This window comes from Phodopus roborovskii, unplaced genomic scaffold, assembly GCF_943737965.1.
Source record: "Phodopus roborovskii unplaced genomic scaffold, PHOROB, whole genome shotgun sequence".
NCBI lineage: Eukaryota > Metazoa > Chordata > Mammalia > Rodentia > Cricetidae > Phodopus > Phodopus roborovskii.
In genome coordinates, this window is record NW_026126645.1 from 1646099 (window position 1) to 1658207 (window position 12109).

At 52.2% G+C, this 12109-nt stretch overlaps 1 protein-coding gene across 2 annotated transcripts in view; it reads right to left on the minus strand.

Moving 5' to 3' along the window:
* Nucleotides 1-12109, minus strand: part of Grhl3 (grainyhead like transcription factor 3) — a 30602-nt gene that overhangs the window by 977 nt on the left and 17516 nt on the right. The window contains exons 7-15 of one of the 2 annotated variants that reach the window (XM_051173629.1): nt 11988-12099; nt 10943-11037; nt 9256-9414; nt 8732-8810; nt 8480-8616; nt 7038-7072; nt 5944-6032; nt 5175-5260; nt 3063-3127 (exon numbers count right to left, since the gene is read on the minus strand). In XM_051173629.1, the coding sequence (XP_051029586.1) occupies nt 3063-3127; nt 5175-5260; nt 5944-6032; nt 7038-7072; nt 8480-8616; nt 8732-8810; nt 9256-9414; nt 10943-11037; nt 11988-12099 (857 nt within the window). The remainder of the gene's footprint in view (nt 1-3062; nt 3128-5174; nt 5261-5943; nt 6033-7037; nt 7073-8479; nt 8617-8731; nt 8811-9255; nt 9415-10942; nt 11038-11987; nt 12100-12109) is intronic. The other variant, XM_051173630.1, reaches the window with a different exon arrangement.

Sequence of the window (12109 nt, forward strand, 5' to 3'; positions counted from 1 at the left end):
GTACATACACTCAACCATCCATATATCCGTCCGTCTGTCCGTCCATCCAACCATCTGTCCATGTGTCCATCTATTCACCCACCCACCAACCCACACACACATATGCATACCTACATCTATCTGCCTACCCATCCATTCATACATTCACCTACCTATCCATCCCACCCCGCCTCTTTGCTCCATCGACCCATCCATCTGCCCTCCATATACATTCATCTCTCAGCCTTTGCTGGACCCTTTCTTTTTCTTTCCTTTTTTGTTCTTTTTTCTTGTTTTGTTTTGTTTTTTAAAGACAGGGTGTCTCTGTGTAGCCCTGGCTGTCCTAGAACTCACTCTATAGACCAGGCTGGCCTCAAACTCAGAGATCTGTCTGCCTCTGCCTCCTGAGCACTGGGATTAAAGGTGTGCAGCACCACTGCTTGGCTACTGGACCCTTTCATGTGCAGGGCATTGCTCCAAAACCATCAGTTGTGTGGAGATTAGCTGGGCCTGAATTCTGTCTCCCAGGGTGTCACACAGAAAAGGAGACTGAGTTCTTATAACTCTGCCACTGTAGTTCATAGAATGGAGAAACTGGGTTCGAGGATGAAAAGTTATTCTGCGGCTGATGCTTGTGGATGAGAGTTCAGGTTTTAATCTAGACCTCTGTCTCTATATAGCATTTTTTCAGGATTAGGGGATGAACTACAGAATCCTATAAATATAAGTTAGGAAGTGGGAGCCAAACGCCATGTTTGGGAAGAGCTCACGTAGATGCCTCCTTTTGTGAGGACTCAGGGGATAGTGACCCCGAAGAGGCCTGTGGTCTATGCCCTGTCATCTCTGCCAGCACCAGGCGTGCTGCCAGAAGCATCTTTTGGGGAAAAGGTTGGAGCTGGGGCTTGCAGAGGCTGAGACTGGCTGGCAGGACCTCATACTCCAAGGTGATCCCCTCACCCTCTGTCCAAGGTGATCTTTGTCTTAGGGGCTGGAGGCTAGAGAGAAGCCAGAGAGCAGGGCTGGATGGGGAAGAGAGGATGTACTCTGGCAACTTCAGGGTTGGGTTGTCTGTTTCCCACAGTGGCATCAATCAGCTTCCACATATAAGTGTCTCCAGGGCAGTGGTATGAAGATGGACCCTCCTGTCAGAGGTTAGTGACAGCTGGGTCTCAAGCAGCAGGGGCTTGTCAAAAGCTATTGCCACTTCCTAGCTTCCAGCCTCTTCTGCCAGCATCAAGTTAAACCCTTGGCCCACTGCCAATAAAAACAGTGTACTGGTTAGTCTTTCAAGCACTCTGTGATGCTTGTAAAATTGATTTTATCTACCTTGGTCCGGAGGACTTTGGGGAGGGTTTGTGAGAGTAAACTGGATTTAGAATGTCCACCTTTCTCTGATGTGGACATAATATTTGAATGATTTCAAATTTGGAAATATGCTCTTTCAGACCTTGGGCTGAGGTTTTTCACCACTATGGGGGCCATGGAGTGATGCTCTTGTCTGTAGAGCTTGGCAAAGAAAGTAGCAAGGCTGGCCACTGACTTTATTGGCATATTCCTTGTGGTCAGAGGAACAAGGAGAGGGGGTAAGATGGGGGAGTGTACTCTAGAATGCTGAGGATCCCTTTTTGCCAGTCCCTAACTCAGGACCACTACTTTGAATGCCAGCTTCTTTGTCTGTGGGAACAGGAAAGATCCCACTGAGCCCAAAGGCCCATGAGATGCTGCCAGGTATCATTGAGTACAGCATCTGGCCTGGGGGAAGAGCTTCCACAGCGGAAGTAATTTACAATTACAGCTTGTGCAGTTGCCTTGGTTGACAGGAAGGCCTTCTAGCAAAAGAGCCAGGAGCCAGAGTGGTGCCATCCTCACAGCTCATCAGCTTCCTATCAGTCATACACAAAGGCTATCCCCGGCCCCTTAGCCTGGCCTGGAATGGGATTTGCAGGGGAGCCCTGCATAGGAGAGGCAGGGAGCAGGGCATGTGGGCGTGGCACTAAAGGAGAAGTGGGGGCAGGCTTGTCTGGGCAAGCAGACATTAAGTAGATTCTACTCCAGTGTGTGAGCCCCCGTATGAAACCGAAACTTGGTGGGAGGTGGAGAATAGGGGCGGGGTGGGGTGGGGAGACCCCACACACAGACAAACCCCTCTAGATTCTCATGCAACCCAAATCAAATGGGCCCTTTCCTACAGCCCAGCCTTCTGCATGGGAGGCTAGCTGGGGGTGGAGTAGGTTAAAGGTGAGCTGGGCTGGAGGAAGGAAACCAGGTCTGGGGATGGATGGGCTTTATTGTGCAAGGCCTTCTCAATGGGAGAATGCACAGACCTCAGTGTGGGTCATATGCAGGTGAAGCTGGAGTTAGATTGTCTAGCAGGGTCTAGCTATGCTGTAGGCAGAGCAGCTGGAGGACGGCCAGGTCCTGGAGGGTATGATCAGCTTCTCTCCTACCTCCTCCAGCCTATAAATGGAACAGGCCATGGAGCTTCTAACTCCCAATCAAATTCCCACTTTGGGTCATGGTAGCTGCCCCTTCCTGTCACACTCTGCCTGTGTGGCTTTCCTGGGCCTTTTTGCCTCGCTGTGCCTTGGCTCAGTGCTTCCCACACCTGCTTATCATCCCTGAGCCTCAGTTTCCCTGCATGTAAAATGTGGGTCACGTTACTTACCTGCCAGTGTGACTGCGAGAGTTAAATGAGATAAGCTTAGTCTGATGTCTGACATATGAGAATCAAGTGAATGGTGGTTGCTACATGAATAATAATAATAATAATAATAATAATAATAATAATAATAATAAAAGAACTTTGCTCTCCAGTGGTTTGGGGACTTGAACTTGGGTCTTGAACTTCTCTATGCCACTAGGTCGCTCCTAAGAAGACCCTTAAACTGCCCTCTCCCCACTCTCATCCTTGTTGCCTAGAAGAAGTGTCTGGTTTCTGCAAGTGGAGAGGGGACCATGGCCTTGGCCTGACTGGAGGGACTCTCCACCCCCACTGAGCACATTCTCTGCAATTCTACCAAGGGCAAGCACAACCTTGGCAGTTCTGAGTAGCCAACAGACAGGAGGGCTTAAGCGACACTCACCCTCGCTTGCATTTCTTGTAAACTTTGCAAATATTCTCCTCAGGGAGTCCATACTTCTCAGAGATCTGGAAGGAAATGGTAGGGTTTCACTGCCTATGGCCATAACATTTATACACACTTTATACCACTGCCTTTTACTTGGTGGCTGTAAAAGTAATATATATCGGCATTGTGGGAAAACTAAGAGAATTACAACAATCCTACTTCCCTGAGGTGAACCTCTGAATGTATACCTTCCCCTCAGTGGGCTGTGTACATGCCTAAGTTTATAACACACATAGGGGGGTTGATATCATTTTGTAATGTCTTATGAGAAGTTGTATTATAACAAACAAACACTTAGCAAACTGCATTCTAGTGTCTATAAAATATCTGCTGAGCAGCTACAGTTTCTTTCCTCTGGTTCTCACTTAGTGTCTGACATTTGGATCTGTGACTAATGAGCTATTTTCACCGGCTGGTGACATTATGCAAACTGTTTGTGGCAACAGCAATAATGTCCAGCCCAGAGGACTAGATGTAATACATTCAGGACAGATCCTGCTGTGTACCAAAGGCCCCATGAGCGGACTCTGTCTTGGGAGCAATGGGTATGCTCCTGGCCCTGCTGTGAGGTGGGGTAACCCATACGTTCCCCTTCTGGGGAGGAGTTAGTAATTGTAGCTGATGGTGGCAGTACACCAAGCTCCAAGTACCCAAGCCTGGCTCAGAGCCTAAAAGCCCATTATGCCACATGGGAGCTTCCTCTACAGATGAGGCAACTGTGGCTCTGAGGTTGGCTGAGGTTGGCTGCACTGGGATTGCCCAAGTTTTTGTTGTTGAGATGGGGTCTCTCTACATTGCTCCGGAGGTCCCAGAACTCGCTATGTAGATCAGGCTGGTCCTGAACTTACAGAGATCCACCTGCATCTGCTTCTGGAATGCTGGGGTTAAAGGTGTGTGCCACCACACCCTAAGAGTCGTAGAACTTTGACCAGCATTCTCACGTCTTAGTTTCGCTTTTGTGAAATGGGTGTGGTGATACAGAATGTATCTGGATGTACACAGAATGACTCTGAAAGGACTAGGTCTAGCCCACTGTCAGAGCTCAGTCAAATGCCAGTGTCGCATGGACCTAGCAGCCTGGAAGCTGCAGTCAAGCCCAGGCATGGGACGTGGGTGGCAGGTGGCCCTCTGGACATTTCAGAAAGAGGATCATGTTCCATGTATTGGGTAGACTGGCAGAGATCCCTCCAAACTAGAAATGTCCTTAGTTTTATTTCAATGTCAGTGTCGCTGGAAGCTGCCAGGGAACAGATCTCAAGTCTGTCTATGGATGACTTTGGGAACAAATTGGATAGAGGTAGAGGGCGCTGTCTGGAAAAGTGGCAAGCTCTCCACCCCACGAAATTGAGAAGTCAAGAATGGGTGCGGATGAGGCTAATCCTCTAAGTTGCTGCTTAGCCTAAAGATTTTGTTTCTATTCAAGTGACATTGACTTTTTGTGAGCCCAATTTCCTGGGTCTGATGCCAATCAGGCTGACAATATGTTACAAGAGCAGGACAGCCCAGACATAACAAAACGCCTGGCGTGTGAGCCTCCCCTAGCAGCCCATGAAGCTGGCTAAGGGTCCCTCAGCTACAGGTGCTGAGCTGTCTGTCCTAAGAGGTTCCACCTTCAAGTCCAAGGCCCTGGTGATCCTGGTGGCCAGAGATGCCGTGCACTTGTCTAGGCTGGCCTGTCTGCTTGCTCTCAGGAGGCTGGGGGTTGGGAAAGGTCTCCTGGCCCAGATATGGTCCCACCCTCAGCCACCCCCAAGTCCTGCAAGCAGGAGGGATGAGGCCCCCTGGGAGGGAAAAATGAATGTCTCTGGGCCCAGCCTTTTTGTGTGTGGGGGTTTCATTCCCATTAAAACAGAAACAGGTTTGCAAAGCCAACAAAAGCCCTGGCCTGTCAGACAGCAGCCATCAGATTAAGGAGGATTTATGGTGTGTGTGACTCTCAGGGTGGAGCGGGACTCTGACAGGGTGATAAGATCAGGAGGCACACACCCTAGCAGGGCCCTGGCCCCCTGCGGGGTTGGAAAAGTAGCCCACCAGAGCCCTCCTGTGGGAAATGAGCAGGCACCTTACCGCATTCCTCAGCCCCTTCAGGTCCGGGGTCTTCAACATGAGTGCATCAAACACCTCCTCTGTCTCCCTCCGCACATACAACAGGACTGAAAACCAAGGGGACAGAGAGGTCACTGAGTGTGGGGGCATTTCAGGGGACAGAGAGTCTTACAAGGCATGACCTTGATGTGAGTGAGAGTTAGCTAGCATCCAGCCCTTTATAGACTGCCTTGACCGTGTGTATGTGGTGCGGAGGGTTGAATCTTGGGTCTGGCTCTACTACCAGGCAGCAAGTGACCTTGACAAGGTGGTTTCAACACTGTTGAAATTGGGGTTCTTGCTTCCTACTTTAGAGTTGCTGCTGAAATCAGGGACAGTGTCCAGAAACCTCCCAAGTGCAGGGCTAAGTTTGATTCCTGGCAGCTGGTGGATCTTCCCTGGTCATCTAAGCCTCCAGGGGCTTCTGTGTCCCACGCCCAAATCACAGACTTAAGGATGTCAAAGCCAGACAGTCAGACATGGGAGCCCACCCTACTCTAATCCACTTAGAGAACTGTGGGTTTTGTTCAGCCCACCAGGCTTGTTGCCTGTGCTAGCTTCCTGAGGCGAGCCATGTCCAAACAGGGTCGAAGCCACAGATGTGCTCCAACTCTGTGGGCATCTATCCAAGCTCTGGAGTGTTCTCAGCCACCCCCAAATCTTGGCCTAAACATACTCCAAAGAGTAAATCAGGCCTTGAGTGGGGTACTTCAGGGAAAGCTTTGGGGGCATTTGGAAGGGCTCAGGCTACCTCTCTGAAGGTCATCTTCCTTGGCCTGTTTAGAGGGAAGAGGCTCAAACTCCTCGGCGAAAGGCGAGCAGGTACGCTTCAGGGGCAGCCTGTGGGGACAGCAGAGAAGGACTGGTGAGGACAGCTGGCCCTCCAGGGGCCCTTGAGAAGGCCCTGAGAAGGGATAACAAGGTATCAGGATAGAGGTGAAGTCCTAAGGCTAGGAGCAAGTCTAGCTGGGTCAGACCCCACACCTGCCACACGCCAGCGGCATGTTGGACTGGGTGCCCGTCCTTAACCTCAGGTGATATGTTTGAGAAACAGGGCATGGAGAGAGCTGTCATGCTACAGGAGGTTGCCTGCCTTGCATGGCCTTAATCAAAGTGGACATTTCTTCTAGAAGAAGCAAGCCATGGAGGAGTGGAGCCATGGGAGGATAGGTTCTATGGGGTCTGGAGGGAGACCCAGCTTTGGTTCAAGTCCTATCCCTACTGCTTAACAGCTGGGTGGATATGAGTAAGTAGCTTCATTTCTCTGAGCCCTGGTTTCCTCATTAGAGGACAGCCATGACTGCCTTTCTGACCCCTCTGCTAGGGCTAGTGTGAGGTGATGACAGAATTTGGAGTGAAAGCCCCATATGAAACATACATGTTGTTTATAGGGGGGAAATGGATTCCAGCAGATGACTTGTGTGCAAAACCAAGCTGGTTGCCGCCGCACAGTCATGCTGTCTGTCCTTCTGCCTCACCTTCCAAACATTCTGGGTCCCCAGGGCTGCTGGAGTAGAGTCTGGGACTGACAGGGAAGGGCCTGGGTGACTGTGGCCTCTGGGGGGTGATGTGTTGGGGAGAGGGGTGTCCAGCAGAGCTCTGCTTTGTGTTCCCCGAGTGAGTATCCCCATCACAGAGGCCTTTCTTTGCCTTTTATTTTTTACAAGCAGGTGTCTCGCCAGAGATTTGCCAACTTTCCATGTAAGGCAAGCCCATAAAAACCCAGATGGTTTCAGTGGGAAGGGAGGGTCTAGGCTTAGCTCCGGGCATCAGGGAAAAGACAAGAGGCAATGAGAAGGCTACAGGGATAGAAAAGGACAGGACCCCTGGCTGCGTTTTCTGTACCTGTCAGAACTGCTGTGTCCTGCTGAGGGGGCAGCCTGCAACAGAAAGAAAAGACATTTCTGGTCAGGCACAAGAAGAAGAAGTAGACAACTTGGAACATCAGGGGGATGGGTACCAAGCAAGAGCCTTCCCTGCAAGGTCTATACAGAGAAACCCCTAAGTGAGTTGGGGGTCTCAAGTCAGGAAGAACTGTCCAGCTCAGGCTGCTGAGTCAGGGACTCAGGGACACAGTGGAACTGCTATGGTGTTACTGGCAGAGTGTGAGCCAGCCTGATTCCGGCAAACCTAGAGGCAGAGGCTGCAGCTATGGGGCCTGCAGCTGGGGCCCAGTGATAACAGGAAGATGGAGTCGAAGCAATGCCCTTGAGCACACTGCATGTCTGACGATACTGCTACTGCTTCCAGTGGGCCCAGAGAGGGCAGGAGATGGCTCAGGACCACACTGTACTCTGTTCCCTTCCCCCAGGCCTATTCTTCTCCACTGTGTGCAGATACTGGTCTCCCACAGAAAATCTGCCTACCCAGCTGGGGCTGCCTCCTCATTCCTGGGGCCTCAGGCTACAGATGGGACCCATAGAGAGGGGCTGGTGTTATTGCCTAGGCAGTGGTGGCCACCAGGCCGCTTCCAGGAGAACAGAAAGAATGGGATATGCTTATGGGTGTGTCTGAGCTACTTTGTGCTGGTGGCTATATCCAGCTCTGTGATAGATAATATTCCTAAGTAGGACACTATTCATAGGTTGCACAGGGTGATACCATCTTCACATGCTTCCAAGGAGCCATGGAGCTGGGCCTTTAAGAGAAGGAAGTGACTATCTGATAGAGATGGAAACAAATGGGGATGAGGCTAGCTCCAGGCCTTGACTGGCAAAGGGAAAAGATGGCTTCCCCTAAAGGATGGCCACACAAAAGGGAGGTAACACAGCTGAGTTTGGGCCTGGTGCCTCCTGGCTACAGATGCTCAGTGATAGCAACCCAGGCTGGGCAGACAGAGCAGCCAATGGCCAAGGGCACCTAGACCCTGATCTGGGCTTCAGAGTGGGTCAAATTCTGGCTATGTGATTTTAGGAGTGTGCCTCCATCCTGACCCTTGGGCCCAGTATTGTTGACTCATATAAGAGTGCAGTAAGGGTCAGGATGGTGTAGGGTTGTGTAGTTTTCATAACGTTCATGACCAGGACCAGCTACCCAGCCCAGACATGACTCCAATTGACATCCTCCATGAGAGCTTGAGTTGAGATGAGATGGTTTGACAGACAGGTCTTCCTACATACCCACATAGTCATTGGTCATCTGAATCCCTTGCAATTCAACAGAGACAGTTTTCTTTTAGTTTATAAACTAATGGGCAATCATGGTGGTAGCAGGTAAAAGCCCCATAGACAGGCCTACCTGGGTCCAGGGCCCCCTCCTATTGCCCCTCCCACCTACCCTGCTCTTACCCCTCCTGGGCGCTGCAGGCTGGAGAAGTGCAGGTTGGGAATAAACAGCACAGGCTGGGTCTCCAGGTCAGCTTCAGGCCGCAGGTATGTGGTCTCATTGCCTCTGAAGCCTGATAGCAGGCAGCCCTTGATACCTGCTGGGAAAAAGAAGCCATTGAGCCCCAAGGCCCCTTACACACAACCCCCTGACCAGCTTCTCTGGCCTCCTTCCCTTTAGACCACCCCAGGTGGCCCTGTCCACTGTCCACTGACCATTGTTGCTGGAGTCTGGGCCCTTGACCTTCCTTCGAAACTGCTTCCGCTCATCATCTCGCATCTTCCTCTCTGCTCCCTGAAAAGACAGGCGGTGGGTGCTCACCAGGGGCCAGGGGAGGGCTGGCCATGTCCACAGCTGCTGTTTTGCATCCTGAATGTGGGTCAGGCCACAGGGAAAGTGGGAAATGGGAAGGTACCAGCATATGGCACAGCCTGCCTGAAGTCAGCTCAGGCCTTGAGAGAGAAGGAGAAGGAAGCTTATACAGACAGAGAGGCTGCCGGAGGAATAGAGAGGGTGGGGGCAGAGAACTTGTAGGAGAGATGAGCAGGGATAAGGAACCCTAATGGGGAAAAAGGAGCCAAGAAGCCAGACTTAGGACCCCTGCAGAGAGGGGACAGAAATGCAGATGTTGGAGACAGATACCGAGAGGAAAGCAAGGAACTGGCACTTGGAAAGGAAAGGACAGAGAGGGACAGGCTTCTCAGAGGAGCAGGAGGTGCTCCCTGCCCCCGCCCCCTACCTTATCACAGAAGATCTTGATCTGGCAGACAGCTCTGTGTACCAGGCGCTCCGTGCCTGCTCCACAGTCATAGGTGTCAATTTGCAAGTTCAAGGGGACGCCCTTCACCCCCTTCTGTGAGGAGAAGTCTGTGCTCAGACAGTTGACACCGATGAACACCTGGGGACAGAGTGGGGACCTGGATAAGTGGCCTATTCAGGTCTGTGTATTCAGGACTACCCTGAAGCTGTGTTGGCCTCTGCAGGCAAGTATCACCACCCCCTTCCCTTTCACAGATGGGAAGAAGTGCTGGTAGAGCCAGGCTGGTACGCCCCTTCTAGCACACTGAGGGCACTCCACCTTGGGAGGGCACTGAGGGCCATTTGAGGACTGTAGGGGTTGAAGTTTTACTTCTCCACAGCTTGAAGCAAGTTAGGAACACAGCTTTCCTGCTAAACCAGGCACATAGAAGGTGACATAGCCCCTTCACCTTAATGGCCCATTACAGGTAGCATGGCGTCCTAACACTTCCCATGCAGGTAGCCCCATACCATTTGCAGCCACTGGCCACCTGGGTTATCTCTAGTCTATAGCTGTGGAGGCCGAGCAGAGATAGGATGGCTGCTGCCCATTCCCTAGGGAGTGGGGATGTATGAGCCTGGACCTGGACCCACTGATCTGCAGTGGGAAGTGTGCCAACTTGTGGCTTGGACAGACTCTGTCTTATCTACAGATGGGGGTTGTATAAACATGTCCTGGGAGGCTGGGAGAGTTCACACTTACTCTTGTCAATCAGGGACATGGGCAATTCTGGTAAGGGGATGATGGTTCAAAGTCTACCTATAGTCTGTGTTCTCTCAAGGACAGCCTGGGGCCTGTCTCAGCACTGGCACGCTGGGGGCCAGACCCTAGGCTCCAGGCTGGGTTTGGTGTCTGGGATATTTTCCTCAGAGACAGTCCTGACCCTGAATGGTGGGGGTCGGAGGGGCATCTCCACAGACCCCCACAATCACAGGCTTTGGGGGAACTCCCTTCACCCAACCCAGCTGTGATGCAGCTTCCGCCAGCTTCCAGCTAGCACTGAGACCCAGGCCTGGGGGTATGAAGGCTGTGAGAAAAATCCCCACCGAAACCCACCTCTCCCTTCCCATGAAACTCTCCCACCTCCCTGCCTCCCTAAGAAACTCTCTCACCTCCCATGACTGGCAGGCCCCTCCTCTAGCCCCCAGCTCTGTCTGAATAACAACCCCAGCTGGGCCCTGCCTCTCTCCATATCTTCTCTGTGTCCCCCCAGGGGAAGAAGGGGTCCACAGATGCCTTTGGGATGAGTGGTCCCAGGCCCAGTGGGTGTGGTAAGCCTGCTCAGGGTGTGAAAGGACAGACTGGAGGTCACCCAGACCTCAAGGGCCAGGCTGGTGCCCTTTCCACAACACAGTTCTCTGCACAGAAAGGCCCTAAGTGGCCGGCTGGTGATGGGTTCAGGCCTGGGCCCACTACAGCCTGTCAGTTGGGGCTCTAAGCTTAACAGGGTGACGTGGCTTCTGAGGGGAAGGGCTGGGGAGCAGCCCAGCTTGGCAGCCCAGAGCCTGTGTCCCTGAGCCCTATGAATGCCACCACCTCCCTGGGTGCTCAGGACAGTGGCTACCACCACCCTGGGGCCCCTGAAGCCCTTCCCAGGCACTGTCACTCCACCCAAGCCCACACTGACCTTGGCCTCCTCGTTGACATTCCACACAAAGGACAGCGCGTTATAGGCCACCTCCTCGATGTGCTGGACCGTGTTGAAGTTTTCTTTACAGTCAGCTGAAAGTGCAGGGGACCAGAAGGTCAGTGGGAAAGAGACGAGGGTGCTGTGAGGAGCAGAGCTATGAACTGCACCTTACTCCAGGCAAGGACGTGCAGCTGGCCCCCAAGCTGTGGCTTAGAGGTTCCCCTGGGGAGTGTGACACAGAAGATCTCTTAGGTAATACATGAAGGACAGCAGGCAGGGGGCATGGAATAGGACAGCGGGGGCAGGAGTAGAGATCCTGGCAGCTGCCGTTTATGCAATACTGACACATGGCAAGCCTCAGCAAATCCTCCTAACTCTCTGAATATTTAGTTTACATAGGAGGAAAGTAGGGCTCAGGGAGGTTAGGTTCCTTGATCAAGGCCACACAGCTAATGAAAGGCAGAGCAAGGAGCCCACTATCTAGGGGCTGCTGGGTACCTGCCATTTGACAGTTGGGTTAACCGAGGAATAGGAAGGGAGGGGACATAGTCATAACGGCAGGAATAAAAGGATGGAGTCATGTGGGAGTGATCCAGGGACAAGGTGTCCCTCCTTTCTTTTTTTGACAGAGTCTTAGGTAGCCCCAGGCTGGCTTTGAACTCTGTGTAGTCAAGATGATCTTAAACGTCTGCATCTGATCTTTCTGCTTCTACCTCTCAAGGGCAAGAATTACAAGTCTGTACCACCATGCCAGCTTTATGTGATGCTGCAGATACAACCCAGGGCTTCCTGCATGCTAGGCAAGCACTGGATCAGCTGAGCTACCAGTTCAGACTCACTGCTATTCCCCATGGAGGCTAACATCACAGCCCTATTCACTGGCACAGTCAGGCCCCCATGTCCTGTCTATCCCAGAGCAAAGCAGAAGAGTGGCTGCTACTTCCATCAGAGGGTGCCATCTCTGGCACTGTGCCCTGCTGGGTTTGACCTGGGGTAGGAGAGAGATGGGGTGCAGGAAGAAAGCCATGGGGTTCACTCTTACCCACATCGATGACTCGCTGCTTGGCGGTAGGCTGCCGGGAATGCCAGTGTCTCCAGAAACGCAACTGCTCTACTGGGACCTTGTCGTTGTCGAACACAACCATCACCACGCTCTGCAAGTGT